The sequence below is a fragment of the Talpa occidentalis genome, unplaced genomic scaffold (genome assembly GCF_014898055.3).
Source record: "Talpa occidentalis isolate TD23 unplaced genomic scaffold, MPIMG_talOcc4v2.1 talOcc4.4, whole genome shotgun sequence".
NCBI lineage: Eukaryota > Metazoa > Chordata > Mammalia > Eulipotyphla > Talpidae > Talpa > Talpa occidentalis.
The window spans coordinates 132,739,212-132,763,258 of NW_023604295.1; the positions used below are offsets into that span (position 1 = coordinate 132,739,212).

Genomic DNA, 24,047 nt, shown 5'->3' on the forward strand with positions numbered 1-24,047 from the left:
TGTTTAAAAATAAGTGGTAGAATCAGGGTTCAAGCTCAGGGAGTCTGACTGCAAAATGACAATCAAGCTATAATGGCATGCATTAAAGTCACAAGCCCTAACCTCGTAATAGTCAATGGCAAGATTAGGCTGTATTGAACTAAATAAATGACATCTCCGCTATGTTTATGCACTTATAATAAGGCCCCTTGCTGTTACTGTGTATTGAAGCATTTCCTAGCTTTACTTTTGTTGAATGTATTCAGCCAAGCAGTCAGTCAGATCAATAACATCAGGCTTTGATTTTAAGATGTTAATAATACAGAACTTAGGAAGAACTTTCAGAAACAGGTGCCTATATCTCTAGGCATCACTGAAAAATAGAATCTAGGAATTTCTGAATGGAGTCATTCATGTTTAATCAGAACCTCAAAAAACAGCACACAGCAAAACTCTGCTTTTCTCATCAATTATTTTATTCTTTAAAAAAAACTTTATAAAATTTCTTATACATATCATCTTATAGCTATTATTAAATATTATTAGCTTATATACTCTTATTTGGAGTTCAAGGAGGCAAAGAATCTTGCCAGCTTTTATGTATAACCCCTCCAAGAAGGGAGACACTACATTTCCAGATATTATCTCTTCACTGAAAATGAATAATAATCTTGGAAAATGACAACTGTTTCTCCTAGATGAGATAATTAGTTTCAAATGATTTTTCTGCAAGTAAAATACCAATGTTTTCCACATAATCCAATGAGTTAGCTGTTAATATGTATTTATCTTAAATGATGTCAAAGACTAATTAAGTACATGCACTGCAGTTTTGACTGCTTTAAAAGGGCTTTTTATAGACCATCAAACAGTGGACATTAAACTACAAATCTTAATAGACAACTCAATACAAATTAATCAAATCAGTTTTGTATACAGTTAAAGTACTTTAAATTTTTAATAATTGTTTCTCTTCAAGTCAGATGAGTGTTGTGCCTATCTTCCTATTTATTTAACAATAGCTTTAGAAACAAACAAAAAATACATCACCATATTAAATCCTCATACTGATATAAAAATTCATTTCACTTTCAGGAAAGTCTTCTCAAAATAAATCGATATGTATGTTAGAATGCAGTCAGTGAGGGGCATGTTATTTTTTAACAAAAACAGCATATTGGTAATCCGTGATCTTAAATCACTTTTCCTACATTGGGCAATGCATGAAATTGCATGTCACAGAGACTTTAAGATCTAGTTGCATTACTATTTACCTAATTGCCCAAGACATACTGAACAGTGTAAACACAAGGATCCTAGACATGATTTTTTAACTTCTTAGAAGTCTCCAGCCTCTATTTTCTACTAGACGACTTAGGCTCTCTGTTAAATATGATAATAACATTTATGTTACAGGGTTTTGTTGATACATAACAAAACCAGTTTCAATAAGTGCTTTTTGGTCTTGGTTAGATATTCCAAGTAATCCTATTTTGAAATTCAGTAATGTGTCGTTTTATCTGTTTCACTTTTTTAAAATTTATTCTTTTACCACTCAACTGTAGACAAACATTTGGATGTAAGAATATTTTGAATACTTTAACTCAAATCTATTTCCTTCTATTCCTATTGCTTCGCTAGTATCTATTCCTATTACTAGAAGATATAATAGTAAGTGATTTGATGTATATCAGAGAATCAACAACCTGGGGTCACATTTCTCTAGCTAGATCAGAGTACGGAACAGAAACCCTTCAATCTAAAATCCATTTAAAATCAATTCAAAATTGATACACCATTATTTGTTTAAACTTGCTTACATATGTCAGTAGAAACATGTAGTCTTAATGTCTTAGTAATATTGCAACACAGTCAAGGTACTTTGGAAAATTGAAGTTAATAGCTGCATTTTTTGGAAGATACAACAAATAAAAAAAAAAAAAAGCATTAGTCCAAGTGAATGTAAGAACTGCATTAGAATGTTTGGTTCAGCTACTACATGTAAACACTGGAGCATAACCCTCCATTCATTTCCACTGGTTCATTTGCAGTGATTTTACTGCTCTCTGTAGCATGTGCCTGAATTACTGAGGTTTTACAGAGCCAGCATGGTGTCAGCCTATGCTTAGTGTGACACAGTCAATGGCATCACTGCTGCCCTAGGTCTCAGTCCAGGGCTCTGGACAGAAAGCAGCCTTGCTCTGTAGCTATTCGAAATAAACTTAGCCACTGATATGTGAGAATGATCTATTTTTAATTTTAAATTTGGCATGCAGGTAATTGTTTACATGTATAATCCCCTCTCTGTTTTGTACTAAGGCAGATGTTATTCTGTGTCATGAAATTAATAATGAAATAGGAGAGTCCATACAATTCCAAAATAATGCTAACAGAAAGTAAGTTCATCTATAGCTATTCAAACCATTAATGATAATGATCCAATAAGAAAAGTATAGTAATATTAATAATAAACAACTACTTTTAGCCCTATGCATCATCCTTTTTATTTCAAGTTTAAGGAAATATGGGAAAAGGGAAGTCATTGAGTATTTGCATATAGAAAAAAAAAAGTACCTGAGAAAAATATTTACTTTTCCATTATTTTGACAACACATTAATGGTACTTACAAACAGTATCTAAATCTATTTTCTTTTGTGTCTAACTTTTTTTCTGAACAATATAACACAAACTTTTGAATTTGCTTCTTTTTTGTTATTATTTGATTATTTTAATGTAACATCATTTTAAAATTGCATGTGAAGTGACTATACATGGATATTGCTAATACTGCCATTATAGATGTATGAGAATTTATTCTAAGGTTGTAATTATTTTTTAAATTTCTTTGTTTACATGAAGATACTTTTAAGTATTTTTTCTAACTAAATGTTAGAATAAATGTTCAACAGTCTTGTATTAAGAACTTTATGTCCTGAAATCATAAGAAATTAACCAATGCAATTCCTAAGTTCTCAAAATGTTTACAAAAGATCAATGGATATTAAATATCAGATTATAATGTCACAAGCAGTCACTATAAAAAATACCTGTGAACTACAAGGTCACCTTTCATTGCATGAATTGTTCATTTGTTCCATTGTATAATGATTCAAATACTCTGAGTTTTTATTATAATGCCAATCAAAACTTTTACTTAATCCCACACTACTATACCTTAGGATGCCATGATGATATTAACAGCAAGTAGAACACATGATTTGATTGTAGATTATGTTATCAAAGACCCGATTTCTGCTTTTTTAAAAGATTTATTTTTATTTATTTATGCATACAAGAAGTGGGGTGTAGGCGAGAGTTGGGGGAAGGTTAGAGGACTCAGCAGAGATAATGGGGAGCAGAACAGGCAGGTTTACTGAAATTCACTGATGAGGGCAGCAGCAGGTGAGGCAGGAGAGTTTTGCTGGCCAGGGATGGAACTTGTGTGCAGTGGCTGATGACAGCTTGATAGCTCTGAGACTTTAACCCCTGCGCCACCAGTGAGGCCCTGTTTTTATACAGTTTAAAGAATAAAATACCTATAAACAATATTGTCACTATTTTGGAAAATTTCACCTATATTATGAATTGTAAATCTACTGTCCTTCATGGTGTTTTAGATTATCCAAAGATGAATGCATAAAACTATAATATTCTAAGTCAAAAGAAAAAAGTTAGTGAGAAATTGCAAAATCAATTTCATTTGGGGTAATAAGCATAATTTTCTTAATTTGATAGAGCCTGATAAAGCCTCAGGCTATCTAGTTCTCAAAGCAGTTGCATTTTTTTCAGGTGTTCTGCAAACAACTGTTCATAACATATTTTTTTAATGTAAAATCAGGGTACAAAGTTACCATTCAACAGATGCTCTTCCAGAAAAGAAAAATAAGTCTCCACAGTTTAACGTCTTTACACTATACAGTGAATAAATCAATCCTTACATTCTTAATGGCAGTTTGCTGATATTTCTTCTTACATAGGACTCTCATTTTTAGAAAGATTGAGTTTAAATATAAAGAAGCAGAGAGAATCCTTTACCTAGCTTTAAAAGGTTGTCTTGAGGTGGTCTAATTTCTGTGATGACTTATGGCAAAAATCCAGCAGTCTACTGTTGACATTTTCATAGTAATTATAGATCAGGAGCTGACTGCATGGAGGAGCAAAAATGTGTCACATATAACATGACAAAGACTTGCTAATTTTTCTTTTTACTATTTTCAAAAATGGTAGCAAAACCAACATTCCTGTAAAATAAAGAAAACTTAAATGCATACATCAGATATTTATGAAAGACTGTCTAGAAATTGGAATGAATGTGGGGTCTATAAATAGTGTGATCAATACAATCCCAATGGAAAAACATAAGATAAATTGATGTGCTATCAACTTTTAACCCGAGCTTTCATATTTACATTAACTATTAACTCCTGTACTAGATCTGAAGAGAACCCGCCACATCCTCCCACTCATTCCAGTATTAATCTATTCCTGAGTGTCACTTATACACTCCTGGAGTTCAAGGCACAGACCTCTTAGGACACATGTCTCTTTTCGATAGTCACACAGCCTCTCAAAAACTGCTTCAGGAGTTCAGAGAAGAGAGTTTGCATTTGACTATGGAAATCTGGAAAGGGATTAAGAATAAGGCCATAAGATGAAAAATTAGAAATAGTAGGAAAGGGATAAATAATAGGGCAAAGAACGTCCATCCCAAAGCACACTGAGAATTTCACACCAAAAGAGAGCAGAATGCAGCAGGAGCTAGATGAAAACGTCATTTGACTGGTTTGAAGAGTGCATGAAAGAGAAAATAAGGGTCAGAAAGCCACTATGGTTTGGAGGCAGCTACTGAAGGCAGGAATTTTGGATCTGGAGATATGAAATTTGGATTTTATTTAGCACTGACATTTGAATAGAAAGCTCCTGGGGAGACCTGTCTGTCACCAGGAAGATCCTGACACCTCACAAAGACCTCACATGGTGATATTACCTTGATGAATTTTGCTACCATCTAGGTTCTGGCCTTCAGCCCTGAAGCCTCCAAAACCTGGTTCTGTCAGCAGAAAACACGTGTCAGCCTGACTGGTACATTCTGTCCCTGAGGCTGAGCCACATTAAAATCAGACGCTTGCTGGGTGAGCATGGAATTGGAGACACGGAATTGTTTTGGCATCCACACATTATCGAACATTAGATCAACCTTAACATGACCATTGTCTTTTCTCCTGAGCACTGCCTAAGCTTGGCCTACGTGAATCGTTTTCCTCTCTCTCATTTCAGATTCCTTCTGATGAAAAATCTTTCTCCAAGTATGTCTTAAGATATCCAAACAGGGGCCTCCCTGGTGGCCCAGGGGTTAACATCTCAGCGCTATCAAGCTATCTCCAGCCACTGCTGCCTGAGTTCAATTCTCAGTGAGGGAGGTGACCCAAATGACGCAACAGACCTCTCCTGTCTGCCTGCTGCTCCCCTCAGCAGTTTATTTCTGTCAATCTGCCTGTTCTGCTCCCCACTCTGTCTCTGGTGAATCCTCTCACCCCCCACACCTCTGGCCTACAACCCAGTTTTGTATGCACAAATAAAATAAATCTTTAAACATAATATTCAAACAGCATACATTAACTCTAACAGACCAGGAATAACAGAAACTCCCATAGAGATGACAATAGATATACATGAATTAATCCATCAAGTGGGGCTGCCTCTCATGGAGGGAAGGCTAGTCACAAATTTTTGATGGGCAGCTTACAGCTACAGTGATCTATGTGTTCCTATTCTGCAGTACATGAAAGGTCAATGGAAGCTATTGAACAGAGGAACAGTAAGATCAGAATTATCATTGGGGGAAATTAATTTATCAAGAAAGCATTAGAGACTGTAGGCAAGAAAATGTCTGAAACCATGGAGGTCATCTATACAACTAGCCTGAAGAGAGATAATGAGGATATAACCAAGGAAGAAATAGGAGCTGTGGATTTGGAAAGTACTACAGAGACCTCAACAGTATTTGTAAGATTTGATTGGGAATAGCAGGGAGGAAGACAATGTCCAAGTTACCTTCAATGACTTATTTCCTGGAATCAGAGAACAGTAAACAAAAAATCTTCACCTAGCTTTAAAATCAAAGATTGTCGTAAGTTCTATAGAAATGAATGTACTGCACAACTCACCTAAACCTATATTGTATAGATAAATCTATTTCTATCTATTTTTAATAAATAAATCTTTTTTTAAAAAGTTGTAATATATTACAATATAAAAACTCGGTAACAATTACTTTAAATTTGCATACCATCCGTAATTATATCATATGCTCCTTATAACTTATTTTGGTTTTTATGTGATTTAGTCAATATTTTTAAGGAAAAAACATGATAATAAACACGTAACTTATGTATATTTTAAAAATGAACCTTTGGGGCCTCCTCTGGTGGCGCAGTGGTTGAGCACTGGGCTGCAAAGCTGCCTGCAGCCTCAGTAGCACCGGTTCGATCCCCGGCCACTGGTGAGGGTCCCACATGGCGCGACAGACCTCTCTTGACACGCCCACTGCTCCCCTCAGCAGTGTATTTCGTCAGTCTGCCTGTTCTGTTCCCCGCTCTGGCTCTGGTGAATTCTCTCACCCTCCCGCACTTCTGACTGTACCCAGTGCTTGTATAGATAAATAAATAAATCTTAAAAAAAAAAAAAAGATGAACCTCTGATGTTCTAACATATATGCAATACCAGTATTGATAGACCCTTGTGGGATTGTGGGATTTTTATCATGTCATGTAGGAGAAAGAAATTTAAATGTATTCCTTTTTTTTAAAGATTTATTTATTTATGCATACAAGAGCTGGGGTACAGGCCAAAGGTGCAGGGGGGGTGAGAGGATTCACCAGAGACAGAGTGGGGAACAGAACAGGCAGACTGACTGAAACACACTGCTGAGGGGAGCACTGGGCAAGGCAGGAGAGATCTGCTGTACTATGTGGGCTGCTTCGTGGCCACCTGGGGGGATCGAATTCATGCTGTAGAGGCTACGGATTGTTTAATAGTGCTGTGCCTGACCCCTTGCACCACCAGGGAGGCCCTAAATTTTTTTAACTCAAGTAAAAAAATAAAGAATGGTTTTTATTCAACAACAAGTATTACAAATCAAAAACATCACAGCCTAATCCAACAACAAAAAGTAAATTTAAATTATGTATTCAAATTAAATATTAAGAACAGATGTATTTTAATTGCATCTAAGATTATCTACCCCTACAACTACCTGCTACTTACAAGGACTACTTTTTCCAAGAACTTAATGTGGAGTCGAAACCATAGGCTATGGAGCAAGGAAATGTAGAAGCCGCTCAGAGACACACAGGCAGATCAATTACAAGTCTGCAAATTGCTTTCAGCCTAAACGTGATTGCATGGGAACAGCAAAATAACTGCCCCAGGTTAATGCCTCTTGGACATTAACCCAACCTTAGACAGTGCTTCGAGTTTTACTCTATTTCCAGTGGTGGCAGCAGGGGTGATAATAGCAAGTGAGGCTTGAGACTAAGACCAGAGGTACTTCTGTCACCTTTGAATCTGATGACAAGCTTCCTCTAGTACCCTTCCAAGACCACATGTCAGAGCAAACAATACATATAAATAAAGGGGCACTCATTCCAAGAACAAACACAAGCTTTTGGCAGCAAAGACAGGGCGGCTTTCAGCTACTCTGAGCAAACAAAGCAGAATCTGAAATTAGATTTCTAGATCTATAAACTGCTTGTGGGTCTCAATGATATTCAAAACTTGATGCATAGCATATTTTTAAGATAATTTTTCCCAAATATTCTTTATTCTCCAAAAATTATGTGGGATATCTTCTAAGTTTACTACTAATTTGCTAACAGAATTGCACAGATATTCCCATTAGCAATTTTCTCATGTTTTAAATTTTTACTTAGGAAAATACATAGAATAAAAAAAAATAACATAAAACTTTCAATTCTGAATCATTATTTTAAATAACAACATTAGCCAAGTTAGCATGTTTAATCAACAAGAAATTCCAGGGACAATGTGCTAAATGTATTGATCTATGTAAAACTATTACTTTGCCTAGGGTTACTTTCAAATTTCACAGCTTCCAAACTAACACTTTCTCAGTTATCAGTGTGGAGTGGGCCTTTAATTCACAGTTTCATTAAGTGCAGCAGTGCTTCAAAACTTTGAAGTGTGTAACATCTCAACTCCAGGAAATCATATTTCATGTCAAAGAAAAATTTCTCAGATAATCTAGGCTAATGCTTGTCAATACAATGTTCTAGGGAAGTTTTGCCTTAGGGAATGCTCATTTTACTTGAATGTGACAGCCTGGGGATATTTGGGGAGAATATCAGATGTTGCCAAGGGCACCTTAGATAATCTTATTGGAAGAATAGGAGGCTGCCATAATTTCATACTCTACTGTATGCCATGAAAGACCTAAAAATATTCTCCTGATATTCTAAAACTGGTTCTTCAGCAGATGCTAATACCATGTGCCAAGGCAATTAGCAAGCTCATATTTCAGAGTATCCTGCCCAGAGTATCCTATGTAAATATTTTGAAAGTCACAAAGTAGCCTGGTGATAAAAAAGTAAAAATGAGCTGTGACTAATGGGCTATCAAATAGCTATTTTTTTTAACTCTATTGAGTATGCATTTTACCATAATCAGGAAGATGTTTTATATATTTGGAGTCACAATTAGATTAAGTTGTTGAATTCTTGATCCCTCTCCTTCTTTCATTCCTGTTAAAGAATGGGTTTCTCATGATGCTGAGTCAAAATCCCACAGAAGTATCCAAACATATTTCAAAATTGTGACCCTGTAAATTTACTTTAACTTTTTTCACAGAATATCTCATAGAGAAATTTATATCATGCACTTAGTTAAAAAAAAATACAGCCTCAAATATATTCAGAATTAACTTGAATAAGAACAAAACATAGAAATTATTTCATGTAATATACTTTTTTCCATTCTCATAGCAAAAGAATATAGACTCTATGAGTCTACATTCAATGAGACAGTAATACTTAATAATGTCAATGAAATTCAAGATAGAGACTTCTCCAAAATATGTGTAGATAACATTGTAATACAATGTAATACATGTAGATACAGGGCCTCCCAGGTGGCGCAGTGGTTGAGTGCTGGGTTGCGAAGCTGCCCGCGGCCTCTGCGGCACTGGTTCGATCCCCGGCTGCTTCCCGGCCACCGTAGGAGGGTCCCACATGGCGCGCAGACTTCTCCTGCCGCCCACTGCTCCCCCCAGCAGTGTACCTCGGTCCCTCTGCCTGCTCTGCTCCCCGCTCTGGCTCTGGTGAATTCTCTCACCCTCCCGCACTTCTGACTGTACCCAGTGCATGTATAAACAAAACAAACAAACAAACAAACTAAATAAAAAATAAATAAATAAATAAAAATCTTTAAAAAAATAAAAAAAAAATAGTATGTTTAATACATGTAGATACATTTAAAAAAACTAGATATAAAATCCTCAAGTAAGGACACTATAGATTTGTAGACACTGCAATTTAAGTGAAATGGCATGTAACAAAAACAAGTCCTCAAATAACGTTATTTCATAACATTGTGTGTTCACAATAGGAAGGGACTGGTTTTTTTCCTAAATAACATTGTAAAAAAATGAACAAAACAGAGTGGAAAGAAGGAAGTTATTTCAGGACTTGTACCCTCACCTGTCTTATATGATGTGAATTCATTTTTTAAAAAGTCAATAGCATTATATTAATCTTTGATATTCAACACGAAAAAGAGAAAACCATACGATCTAATATGGACAGAGATTGGTAGGCTATCTGAGATCCCCTGCTACCTGATCACACTTCTCTTAGATGTGCATGTGAAGATTGCATAGGGTAATTTTGGAATTACTAACATTAAATTGTAGGAAATGATTGTTTTTCTTTTTTTCTTTCGTCTCTGAAAATAAAAATCTACCACTGTAGTAGATGAAATTGAGGCACAACGAGCCTGGCTAAATTTCCAAAGCTACTGCACCTGTTTTTACGATCAAATAGTAACTATCCTAAGAGTCTATTAGTATTCCTTTTAACAGTCACTCCTGCCCAACTAAGATATTCAGAATTGCATTGTGATATCAAAAAAATTCTAATAAAAATGCCAGAATATGTCATTGTCAAATGTAGTATGCCTAAAGAGATAATCATTATTCTTGAACAATAATGTGATCTGCAATTACTGGTTTTACATACACCAATGTTACTTAATGTAAGACTAATGAACAGGCTACTGCAAAGAAGTCTTGTAGTCTCAAGATAAAATGATCAAATTATAGTAATATCATTGTGTTCTGTATTAGACACTCCCTTAATAATTATGATAAAAAATCCCAAGGTTTTATTAATGATGTATTTGCATAGCAGAAAAGGAAATAAAGATAGCTTAATGTGATCATTTAAAAGGGCCAAACAACATTTCAAAAGATAGAAAACCAGTTCGAGTTACTTGTAATAACTTATTTAAAGTGATCAACAATTTTATTTTAATTGAGGTAACACTAGTTCACACATTGTTCACATTGTTCACACTAGTTCACAACACTGTATATGATTTAGAGGTTTATTACCACATTAAGTGGTCAACTCTTTTTTTTTAAAGATTTATTTATGCATACAAGAGCTGGGGTAGAGATTTGGGGGGTGAGAGGACCCACCAGAGACATAGTGGGGAACAGAACAGGCAGACTGACCGAAATACACTGCTGAGGGGAGCAGCGGGCAAGTCAGGAGAGGTCTGCCATGCCATGTGGGTAGCTCCTGGCCTGCCGGGGATCGAACTCATGCTGAAGAGGCTGTGGATTACTTCATAGTACGGTGTCTAACCCCTTGCGCCACCAGGGAGGCCCTAAGTGGTCAACTCTTAATAAGAAAACAAACATCTTTAAAGCTAGAGAAAGCAGATTCAGTTTCACTAATCTTGAACATGCTAATTAAACTTGCTGAAACTAAATTTCTCTTATGAAATTAGATTAATAATGTCTACATTTTAAAATATTACACTAAAAACAACTTGATTTTAAAAATGGGCAAATTACTTGAATAGACATTCCTCAAAATTATACACAAAGGGTCCATAAGTATATGAAAAACACACTAATCATTAGGAAAATGTAAATCAAAACCAAGTGATGATACCCATCCCCCTTACGATGCCTACTATCAAATAATAGAAAATAGTAAGCGTTGACCCAGGTGAGGAGGATTTGGGGCCCTCGTGCCTATTGGTGGGCAGAGGATAGTCACTAAAGAAAACTTTAGTGACCCACCAATTCCACTTCCAAAAAATTGAAAGCATAATTCAAAGAGATTTTGGACATTCATATTCATAGCAGCATTTTTTTAAGATTTATTTATTTATTTACACAAGCACTGGGTACAGTCAGAAGCGTGGGAGGGTGAGAGAATTCACCAGAGCCAGAGCGGGAAACAGTATAGGCAGACTGAGGATACACTGCTGAGGGGAGCAGCAGGTGGCAGGAGAGATCCGGTGGGACCCCCACGTGGCGGCCGGGATGGAACCGGTGCTGCAGAGGCTGGGGGCAGCTTCGCTCAACCACTGCACCACCTGGGAGGCACCTCATAGCATTTTTCACAACTAAAAGGTAAAGGCAACCCATTCATCAACAATAAATGAAGAAAAGTGGAATAATAGTCAACACTTAAAAGGAAGCAAAGTCTGCTGCTTGTCACAAAATGATAAAGCTTGACGTATGCTGGGTAATCTAAGTCCATCACAAAAAGACAAATACTGTATGATTTCACTCATCTGAGATAGCTAAAATAGTCAAATTTACGGAAACAAGTAAAATGGTGTTTGCCAGGACTAGGGAAAGGAGAAAACAGGGTATGGTAGTTTAATGGGTCTGTTTTATAAAATGAAAAAGTTACGGCATTTGGTTACACAATAATGTGCACCTACTTAGCACCACTGAGCTACACACCTAACAGATTATACTAAACAGGATACTTAAAGTGTCTGCATCTAATATATAGCCCAAAATAGTATTTATAGATCAAGAAATATTATGCACAGGAAGAAGAAGATTGTGCAGCCAAATGTCAGCAGTAGAGAGACAGCACCTACCACCACTTACTAGCTGTGACCTCAGCCCCATTTCTTCACTTATAATTGGGTAAGAAGTGTGCCTTGGGGGCCTCCATGGTGGCACAAGGGGTTAAATATCAGTATTATCAAGCTACTGGCAGCTGCAGCATGAGTTCAATCCCTGGCTGGCCAGGGAGCAACCCACATGATGCCGCAGACCTCTCCTATCTGGCCTGCTGCTCCCCTCAGCAGTGTATTTCAGTCAATCTGCCTGTTCTGCTTCCCACTCTGTCTGTGGTGAATCCTCTCACCTACCTCCCCAAAACCGCTGGCCTGCACGCAATTCTTATATACATAAATAAATTTTAAAAAATCTTAAAAAAAAGTGTGCCTTCACTACAGGATGTTGCTAATTAATACATAAAAATGTATACTAATGCTCGCATGAAATAAGCTGTAGAAAAGTATGTGTTCATATATTGTAGTATCTGAATAAGAAAGACGCTGGTATCTGAATAAGAATGTCTTTATATTTTTATTTTATTTTTAATATTTGTCTTATGTCATATTTTATTTAACTTTTCCCCCACCTTTTTAAAAATTTGATCTTTTTTTATTGTAGTAACATTGTACATGATTCAGAAATGGAGGGTGGCACCTATTCAGAGATACATGGCCACACCACACACACTGCCAAGGCACCTGTAGTTCTCCATTATTTGGTATTTTAATGAGAACATTTTTCTCATCATCACTCCCTCTAGAAATAATGAATCCAACTTTGAGTAGCCTATTTATACAAAACAGAGAAAATGTATCCATTTAACTTATTTAAGTCATTTGAGGAGATTGAGGAGATTCTGAATAGAAAAATCTACAATACATGCTCTGAAGGGGGAGGCATTTGTGGTTAAGGCTATTATTTCCCTGAGAAAAGAAGCTGCTTATATATAGGCTACTGAGAGCAAGGTGACTTCCACTGAAAGAATAGTGGGGAAAACATAATTCTTTGGGGAAAAAAATTTCTGCAGTGGCAAAATGTAAATTTTACAAAGGCTTTTCTTTCACCTGTCTTTTTACCTTTTACATTTGTACACTATTATTTAGTATCATAATTTAATCAAAAGGTATTTATGAGTAAAAAATAAGCAAAATTATATAATCATCACTTGTAAGATAATCATGCCATGAAAGCATATGAGAAGGGTAAATAATAATTTAAATTACTAAGTTTTCCTTTAACAAATTTAATCAAGGAAGGACTCAAGAACTTCTTTAAGGGCCTCTCTGGTGGAGCAAGGGGTTAAGACCCAACCTATGAAGCTATCCACAACCTCTGCAGCACAAGTTCAATCCCCTGCTGACTAGGGAGCTACCCACATTGTGCAGCAGACCTCTCCTAACTCGCCCGCTGCTCCCCTCAGCAGTGTACTTCAGTCAGTCTGCCTGTTCTGTTCCCCACTCTGTCTCTGGTGAATCCTCTCACCCCCCCACCCCGCATCTCTAGCCTATACCCCAGCTCTTGAATGCATAAATAAATAAATCTTTAAAAAAAAAAAAAACTTCTTTAAATAAACAAACTGATGGGCACATGGTGTAATTGACATCTCTGTTTATGATCCAGGCAGGGAGCTCAGCCACCCTGGCTGTCAGTCATCTCTGATATCAAGATACAAAATCGAAAGCGTAAAGAAAGTCTCTGTGGATCAGCTGGCAAATCTGACTTGGTGTATTTTCTGCCTTGCAAATGTCCCAGAGACACTTGTGCTAAAAAAAAAAAAAAAAAAGTTTTCTTTACTTCTAAGGCTAAAAGCTTCATGAGTCCTACAATGCATAATTTCTATTATTATTCAAGTTTCTTTGCATTAATGGTACATTCCTTTTTTTTTTTTTTTTCCCCATAGGAAATACAGCTTGGCTAGGAAAACTATTTGGTCCTTCAACTAAAGGGTGTGAGAAATGAATACTAATTCCTTTCCACTGGTAACTATTATCTTACACAAAAGCATTCTAGATATATGACCACAGATCCATTGCTTAAAAAAAAAGTTTTCAGACAATGCTAAATGAGTTCACTAGAAAATATAACTCATCATCAGAAGCAGGCACTCCTGAACGTGATACCCTTGGTTCTGACCTAATTTCCTCTTAGCCGTGAGTCTGAGTCCATGAATACCTGCCCTCAAGTTCTACACCCACAATCTTATATACCAGGCATCCTAGTTCTACCCTGGATGGAAGATAGAAGGATAATATGAAATTAGGAAGGAAAGCAATTGAAAACAAGATAGTTAATAGGCATCAGAGTGGAGAGAGGATATTATCCAGGGGTATTTAGAGCATGTTTAATATACAAGTTACCATAAGACAGTCATTATCATCATTTTTCTCCCAGTTCTCAGAATCATTTTATCTCCTTTAGTGCTAATCCTGTCTCATTAGAGATGACATTTCCCAGCCTGCATTGCAGCTATGGTAGCCATGGCACTAAGTTCAGGCCTGTGGAACACCAATAGAAGTCATGTGTGATAACTTTCAGGTCAATTCTAGGACAAGCTGCTTATCCTAGACAATCTAGTAAATCCTTTCTGCTGGATAAGAAATGGCAATTTAAGGAGAACTCCCTGATAGCCCAAGCCTGGAAGCTCACTCTTTAATGGCGACACAGCAGGAAAATAAAATTCTGACTTAATCCAGGCACTGTGACTCAAGGTCTCCATTTTGCAGGAACGTAACCTATCTTTAACTAGGCACTGACAATTGTGAGGCAGAAGTGGAAGACAAACTGTGAAATATCTGTATACACCTACCCTGCCATTCACTGAACTGCAGTAGTGGAAAAAGGAAAATATTGGTCTTTGATTTTGCTTAAAAAAAAAAATTTGAATGATACAATTCTGTGGTTAAAGAGAAACTATTATAAACAAATGGGATGAGTTGGCAAAGAAAGTACCAATGTGCCAACATGAATAAAATGATGGTTTACTTTTACCACTCCAAAATGGGACAGGACAGGTTTTGGCAAAGCAGTTCCATTTTGGTGCATTTTGGAACTTACAGATCTAAAGTAGTTTAGTACTTGAAACTTTATCTTATCTTTTACAAAAATTAAATTTTCATTTAAGTTACATGGCCAATAAAAAACAGCAGTTCTAAAAACCTTTAATTAAGAATTAGTCTACATGGCAAGGTACATGCATAAAACATCCTTTTATTTTGTAAATATTTTTCTAATGCTAACTCTAAGTCAGCCACTGTGGTAAAGCTAAATTGATTGTTGGATTTTGAGGGGAGTTGACACTATTATCTATAGCTGTAGAGTTTACAGTCTAATAGCAGTAGCCAAGTCTACAAACTAGAAGAAGTACAAAGACTAGAAAAGATAAAAGGATTTGCATAAATGGAAAAATGCAAGTAAACACTGCAACAGTTGTATATTGTGTGTAGAAGATTCAAATACCAGCCTGGAAAAATAAATACATAGCATAGTACTAGATAATTTTAACCCACATCATGTAATCATGAAAACTAAAGTTGCATAAGAACATAAAATGTTGCTCTGAGTCAGAATCATGAGCTCCAAAAACAGCCTTATTGTAGTTCTATTGTAAGAGTAGGAAAATAAATGTTTCATAGCAGTACACAATGTTCCTTTTGCATGTCAAGCACAAAAGTTTCAGCTTATAATGAGGAGCAAACTGACTTCCCTAAGAACCTGGAAAGCACATAGTAACCACACAAGGAACAGCAAATGAGATTGTGTCATCAATTTATGAGATGCAGAAAACCCAATGGGGGAGTAGGGTGGGAGGAGAACATTTTAGATGTCTATGTTGCATATAAAAATATCAATAATATATATGTAATCTTTTTCAATTTTCCATTTGATTTGCCTAATTGAAGACATACACATATAAAGTCTATACATATAATACATATCATATTCATGCATAGAGCTATATATGCATGGAAATAAACACATGTAACATGCAAACTCACACAGATTAATCTATTCCCCAATCTACGTAGCTGCAATTTTCTTAATAATTCACTAGAAGTTCTGAGAACTAGAGAGTTAAAAATATTGTCTTTTCTTATTATTTTTAATCTTATAGAATGAACTAATGGAAAATTGGTAACATTTTGTACTATCTTCAAACTCTCTATTATAGTCTGCAATGCACTCCCCACTCTACCTAAGAGTCACACTCCAGAAAGGAGATCACTGGACATTCTCTGACAGCCTGGGACACTTCACCTGACAAAATCAATTTTAATTCTGGCTGGTGAGAGTGCTAATGGTGATGGTGGTGGGTGGGGTTGGGGTTAACAAATAGGTATTATACCCACTTCTGGACATTTACCCGGAGAATACAAATACACTCATTGGAAGCAACATATACACCCCCATATTCATTGCAGCAATATTCACAATAGCCAAGGGCTCGAAACAACCCAAGTGTCCACTGACAGATGAGTGCATTAAGAAGATGTAAAGGTGGAATACTACTCAGCTGTAAGAGAGATGAAATATTGCCATCCTAGAGAGTAAGGTGTTTATGGAAATAAGTCAGAAGGAGAAAGACAAACACCATATGATTTCACTCAAATGTAGTACACAAAGAAACAAATGAATGAACTAAATTAAACAAAAATAAACTTTTATACTATACGACCATGTGAGTAGCTAACAGATGTAAAGGGGAAGAAGGAATGTTGGGAAAATGGGGTAAAAGAAGTCAATTATATAGTGAAGGAGAGAATTAGACTTTCAATGTTGAACTTAATGGTCATACATACGTACAGGTGTTGATTTTCAACAATGCACACCTAAAATGCATCTATGTTATAATGCAGTGTTACTTCAATAAAAAAGAAAGAAATAGGATGGTGGCAGCTGCACCAGCCACAGACCCTTCTCTCCATTGCTTCTCTATGTCAACTGCCTTTATGTCAACTGCCTAATGACTTAAACAATTTGTATAATAGTCAAGTATTTAAAAAACGCTGCCCATGCTATAGTCTTTCCCAGTGTTGTCGTATAAACATGTATTCAGGGCTTTTAAGGGCTTGTAAATGGTGTGGCTCATATTCATCAAATATATTGAGAGACATGGGCCTCCCTGGTGGAGAAAGGGTTAAGACTCAACCTATGAAGCAATCCACAGCCACTGAAGTAGGAGTTCAGTCCACGTCCTGACAGGGAGCAACCCACATGGCCCAGAAGCCCTCTCCTGACTCGCCCGCTGCTCCCCTCAGCAGTGTACTTTGGTGAATCTGCCTGTTCTGTTCCCAACTCTGTCTCTGGTGAATCCTCTCACCCCACCACCACACCTCTGGCCTGTATCCCAGTTCTTGTATGTGTAAATATTTTAAAAAAATATATTGAGAGACAGAGAGAGAGACAGAGAGGAAAATACTCATAATGCAATGCATAAACCCTGAAGAATTCCCAAGGAGACAGTAGGTGTTTAATTATGTCAAGACAGAGGTAATAGTTACAACAGCTAAAAATATTATTTCACGTGCTTTTTTGGTCACAATTGGATATGCATTGTTGAAAGCAATCCTAAACACAAAGAATAGTGGTTTAATTGTTAAATCTTCCAAATTATTTTTTTTTAGATTTTATTTTTAGCCCATATTGTTGAAAAGTGGTAAAACTCTATTGGCTACTATTAAACTTATCATAAAGGTAATCATTTCACAATGAATATGAACAAGATATAATCATATCCTGCATGTTAAATATATTTAATTCAATTGGTCAATTACACCTCCATAAAAAATAATAATTTTGGGAAAAAGTTACCACAAAGAAGGAACCCTCAGTGTTATGGGTAAGCCTACTGCTCAGAAAATACAACCAGGGTCGGCCATAAATCTAAAGAAAGCACTGAGGGTTTTCTTTAAAGATTTTCACTATTTGAATTTTAACACCTTTTTTAAAAATTAATTAATTTATACAAGCACTGGGTACAGTCAGAAGTGCGGGAGAATTCACCAGAGCCAGAGCTGGGAACAGAACAGACTGACGAAATACACCGCTGAGGGGAGCAGCGGGCGCAGGCAGGAGAGGTCTGCGGGGCATGTGGGACCCTTGCCCAGCGGCCGGGGATCGAACCAGCTCTGCAGAGGCTGCAGGCAGCCTCACAACCCAGCTCTCAACCACTGCGCTACCAGGGGAGGCCCTGAATTTTAATGCCTTTTAAAACAATAGAATACTCTACTTGGAAGAGACACAGAATTCAATTGTTTTATTTACTTCCTAGTAACAATAAAGTTGATAAACTCTGGGGGGGGGCGCGGGGGGGGGGGGGGGGGGGGGGCTTCACAAAAGCTTTGTAAGTACCAGGAAGTAACCAGCCCCATTAGTCATTATCTCTTAAGTAATCTGTACATTGTAGAACCTCAGCTCAGGTGAAAAGGGGAAATAAAAGAAAAAAGAATCTTAGAAAAATTTATGTACTAGTCAATATATTCTAATCTGGCAGTTTTTTAAAAGTTGACTTAATATTTGAGTGCCTCTGAGGCACCTTGCATTTATATTTTCAAGTTGTATATGTACTTTGACTTAGAATGAAGTTGATTTTTTTTAATTAAATTGTTCAACTATACTATGGCTTTCACTATGTATAATGGATATGAAAAATCATGTAAGGAATAAATGTTAACTGAAGTTGATTATGAATTTGCAACACAAATGGTAACTATTTCTTCAAGCAATATTTAAAAAAACTAGGTTTTTTTATTGTTTGTTTTGAGATGATAGGCTTCTGGGTATGATGGTGGGCTTGTGGGTATATTGGGTATATCTGCCTTATACAAATACAAATTATTTTCACTGCCCTAAAATCCTCTATGCTCCATTTCTTCATCCACTCCATTAGCTCCTACCCTGAAGCATTTTCATTGAAAAAGAAAAACTAATCTATAACTTTCTGAATTTCAAACTAAGGGTAAAATTCTGATTCTGTTATATGTTATTTAAAATTAGCATGGCATCAGTGGTACCTATGCAATATTTTTATTATATTGCTTACAACATACAGCATTTACAGCTTCTCATTTTTTATCTTTTCTGTCATTTTTAAGTACTATACATACTTCAGCGAAATCAATAGCAGATGAAATCGATAGCGATACAATATCATGCATTACCAATAGATTGATCAGCTTCCCAATTCCATACTCATTTATTACATGATAAGGGCATGATTTAATTGATTTATAACACATAAATGTTTGAAATATGGAATATGAGAACCACTTGATTCATAAACTAATGACTCAGTTTCCTTATAATGATCCTCATGTCCAGTTCTCCTAATAGGCCAGGACATATATTTATCTGTGTGAGAATGGGGTGAGTTTCCTTTACCACTGTTCTTGGTGATGTTAGTGGTATTCCCACAATCCCCCACTGAGAAATTCTGTGTCTTTTTCTTATGACTACTCAAAAGAGACAAAAAAGTGGCAAATACCATGCAAACAATGACTCTACTAAACATATCCTATGATATTAGATTCTCTACTGGAATGCTTACACTGATAAAAATATTATCATTTTCTAAATGATATAGTATATATACTTCCTTTCTAAAGTATGAAAGTTTTCTATGCCTATGTAATGTCATTTTGTACACTTTTAAGAGCAACAAAACTTTATCCAGAGAGGGCTGTAGGTTCTGGGTAGTCAAAGTTACTCAAAGTTTCTCCTGTGTTGATAGTCACTGTAAACCTTCCTTTGGTTTTATTATTTTTATTATATGATGCATAGTGAAGAATCCGAGAAAATGAATCATCATTGGTAGTTTCCTATGCTCTTCTACTCCTTATTTCCTATCGATGTTCCTTAATCCTAAGGCTTTGTTATATATACAAATATATGATATATAAAGAGTAATATTTATTTCTTAAATTACTTAATAAAAATATAACGATAAATTTTATTTTTAAATAGCATCTAAACTAGCTTTCAAATATAACTCAAAAGGAGATATAGTTCAAGTTTTCACTAAGGACTGACTTATAAAATGATGTCATTGAGCAAAGCACTCACAAGAAGTAACAATTAATTTCAGTGTGAATTATGCTGAAGCACGTCAAATCATTATTTCTAAATAAAAATATTCATTATATTTTTATGGGATAAAAGAATTAATCAGAAGAACTTTAATTTTTAAAAGTTCAAATGCCTTTGTTCTTTCCCTTCTATAAACTAAGCATGCAAATCCATTATTTAAGATATCAATGCAAATGCAGAGCACTTAAAGATAGATTTATGCTGTGCAGACTTTTTTCAAGCAATGCTTCATCACCATGTGCTTCCAGCTGAAAAATGAACTAAAAAATAAACAACTTCCTGAAAGATACAGAAAAAAAATTAAAGCTAATGATTCCCCCAAAGGGAAGGAAAATTACCAATGGAATGGTTTAAATAAGGCTTCCATATTATGCATTCTGAGTGGAAACCCCATGCTATCAGCATAATTTTATCATGTTAATAAGCAACAGGTGGTTAAAGGAGAAAAAGATAGCACTTACCTTCTCTATGCCCTCCAGAAGTCATCTTTACAAAAAATTAATTGTCTTACTAAAGTAGTAAATCTAAAAAAAAGCCTGATACAAGATTTTCAAGTAAACCATTATAGTTTTATGTATTGCATGTACTTCCAAACAAATATTTGTTAGAAAATCTCAGAAAATCATTTATATAATGTAATACAAAATTTTAATGGATTTCTCACTCCCCCATCATATAGGAATAGCTAAAAATACAATAGCAATAAAACACTACACTGTCTATATAAAAGTTGACTGCATGAATCCTACAGTATTTCATTCTTAAGGACAATTCAGCCTCACTAAAGCAAACACATTCACAAACTGTCCAAGTATAGACTCAGTGCTATAACTCAATACAGTAATTTGAACAAAGTCACTGAATACTAAGATATTCAAGATTTAATATGTGCTTTAGAGAAGAAAACCTAAATTCATTTTTATTTTTTAACTTTTATTGAAGTAATAATGCATTATAATATTATGTAAGTTTCAGGTGCGTATTATTGAAAATCAATATGTGGCTGCAACTGTATGATTTCACTTATATGTGGTATAAAGAGGAAACAAACAGATAACTAAACAACAAAGAAAAACTTTCAGACTATTAAGACAAACTGATTATCAGAAGAGGGGGGAATGGAGTAGGTAAACTGTGACAAAAACTTTTTTATGGCGAAGGATAGAATTGAACAGAGGTGAATTTAAAATTCATTCTTAAAAATGTAAAGCATCCATTGAGGAATGAATTGTCCTAACTTGAGACATTTGCTCAAATACTGGCAGAATTTTCACATTTTTTTCCCTAAATGAGGCCATGACAAACAAATTCTCCACCTTTAGACTTATCTCATTTGCTTGCTTGCCTATGTCATTATATTCAAGATTAGCATGAACTTGGAAACAAATGTGCAAAGAGGGTTCTTTTACAAGGCGTTCATTTAGCAATGTAAACGTTTCAGCTTTCTTAAAACATGTAAAATGAAGTCCCCCATTAAATATTGCCATTATCATTTTTCATCCCAAGTTTCCATGCTTACCATCAATTAGCTACATTTAATTTTGAAGTAAAATGAGCATGTGTTCAGGAATTCCTCTGCTAGAATCAGCTACGTGTGTTAGCTATGACTTTCTGACTTGTCAGTTACTTCATGGGAAGGGTGTGTATGTATGTGCGTGTGTGTGTGTGTGTGTGTGTGTGTGTAGGTGGGGGGTGGGGAGATAAAGGAACCAGGATGTAAAAACTAACCTAAGCTCCTGACATTTATTTTCCCAAATCATGACACAGCGTGAGATGATGAAAGAAGTTCAACTCATCCCCACGTAGTGCACTGCAGATGGACTCCTCAAAAAATTCTCTCAAATGTCACAGGAAGGGGTGGCACTGTGTCTGAATCACTCGCGCTGCCTTTCAGGCCTCCTGGCTTTTAAAGGGTGTGCTGGGGGGCGGCCATCTACTGCCAGCACGACCTCTACTCCCGGGCCAGCGCGTTGCACGCGACGTGAACTGCGCTCCGCACGCGGGCAGCGTTTGCTGAGCTCCACTCAGATCAGGTGGGGAAAGCGACCTGCAGGTGAAGGCCACCGGCTCCAAGGCACACAGACGGATGGGCCGTCTCTGCACCAGGCTCCTGTTTTCAAGCCCCTTTAGGAAAAGTCCCCAAAGGAATCTACAGTTTAACCCTTCCACCCCTCCCCCTGCAGATTTTATTCATTTTGCAATAAATCGTAACCGAATGCATTGTAAACACACCCTGTACTAAAGTTAATGCAGAAGCACCGACCGTGATCGGCAATTTCATGTCATGGGGAGCAGTTAACTTCTGCCTTCTGGTGCGCCCAACAACCCCCCACCCTTGGAGAGCGGGCATTTATAAATCTTACATCTCCCTATCTGCTCCCTCAAATTCCTTAATGGACCATTAGGAACGGGATCGATGCTAGTTACTTCCGTAGCAATGCACCCCACAGGCACGGCGGCTGTGTTTACTAGAGCCAGAAACACCATTCAAAAGTTGAGCAGGTAGAGCCAGCACTTTGCACACCTTGGGGGCCGGGGGCGGGGGGAAGGTGGAGTAGGGACAGCGGCCCGGTGCAGGTAGGGTGGGAACCTGGCGACACCTGAACTCCCGTGCCCCGTGCACGCCAGCCCTTCCCCGCGCACCAGCCGCGAGGGGGGCGTCGGAAGTGCCAACTTCTCGGGGCGCCGCGCGCCGCCGCGAGTCGGGGCAGCCCCGGCCCCCGGGTGCCCACCCGCCCGCGGGCCCCGCCTCGCGGCAGCGCGCCCCTGAGCCCGCGCCCCGGGGTGCGCAGCACTTACGTCTCGGAATTTGTTCCACTGTCCGGCTTCCTTGTCGTACTGCGAGATGGTGGTGAGCCATTGCTGATCATCCAGAAAATTGCCGCCGTCCGACCGCCCCCCGGCCGCAGCCCCGGCCGCGGCAGCTGCGAGAGCCTGACTGCACCAAGCGGCCGCGCACACACACAGCACGGCTGACACCTTGAGCATCTGCGAAAGGAGACACAAGCGGGGGGCGGAGGGCGCAGTGTCAAAGACGGGGTGCGAAGCCCGGGGAGCCCCTGCAAGACAGGCATTCGCAACGACGAGGGTAGAGGGGGGAGGAGACAAGCAGGGACCACGGTGCCCCTTCCTTCCCCGCAGGCTTGGCCCCCAAACCCGGGCGCGCAGACACGCAGACCCGCAGACCCAGGGGAGGAGAGGTGGGCGCGAGCAAGCCAGCCGCGGTCCAGCCGCCCGGGCGGGCGCAAGGATGCTTGCTGCGGGCACATCACCTTGGGAGCCCGCACGGTGCGCGCAGCGCCTGCTGGAAATGCAGCCGGTTCTGCCAACTCGCGGCTCTCAGGAGCTGCTGCTCGCGCCGCGGTCTCGAGCGGTCCACTCAGCTCCAGCGCCCGGCGCGCTCCCCCCTGCGCCGCCTCCCCCCGCGCGGCGCTCTCGCCAGCTCCCCTCGGCTCACCCCTCCCTCCCCAGCGTCTTTTCCATCTTGCACCTCCTCCTGTCCCACCTTCCTCCGTGGATCCGAGCTGCAGAGACTCCCGAGGCGACGCTGGGCGGGCGGCGGAGGACGGTGAGCTGCGCGCTAGGAAGCCTTATCTGCTTTCTAACCTCTCGCCTCCAGAAGAGCCTCTCCCGGTCTGGAGCTGCCTGATCATTCTCTGCTCCTGGATTTATTTAACACGAGGCACACAAGGCGTGCTGTATTTCTCGCAGTTGCCTCTGCGCTGCAATTTCGGAGCTGGCCAGGCAGACGTGGGGGGTAGGATCGGGAAGAAAACTTTATGCATCACCAAGTCAAGAATCCTCTGGACTTTGTCTGTTGATAAAGCTCTTGTCCTGAGCTCCGCCCTAAGGCGAAGCGGTCGCCAGGCTCCAGGGAGG

The 24,047-nt window shown here is 38.1% G+C and overlaps 1 protein-coding gene across 1 annotated transcript in view; it reads right to left on the minus strand.

Annotated features, from left to right (window-relative positions):
* The window catches only part of SPOCK3 (SPARC (osteonectin), cwcv and kazal like domains proteoglycan 3), a 295,465-nt gene extending 271,935 nt beyond the window's left edge, over window positions 1-23,530 (minus strand). Inside the window, exons 1-2 of the mRNA XM_037526414.2 lie at window positions 23,441-23,530; window positions 22,968-23,156 (exon numbers count right to left, since the gene is read on the minus strand). Of these exons, the coding sequence (XP_037382311.1) occupies window positions 22,968-23,156 (189 nt within the window). The 5' untranslated portion in view covers window positions 23,441-23,530. The remainder of the gene's footprint in view (window positions 1-22,967; window positions 23,157-23,440) is intronic.
* Between the last annotated feature and the right edge of the window lie 517 nt (window positions 23,531-24,047).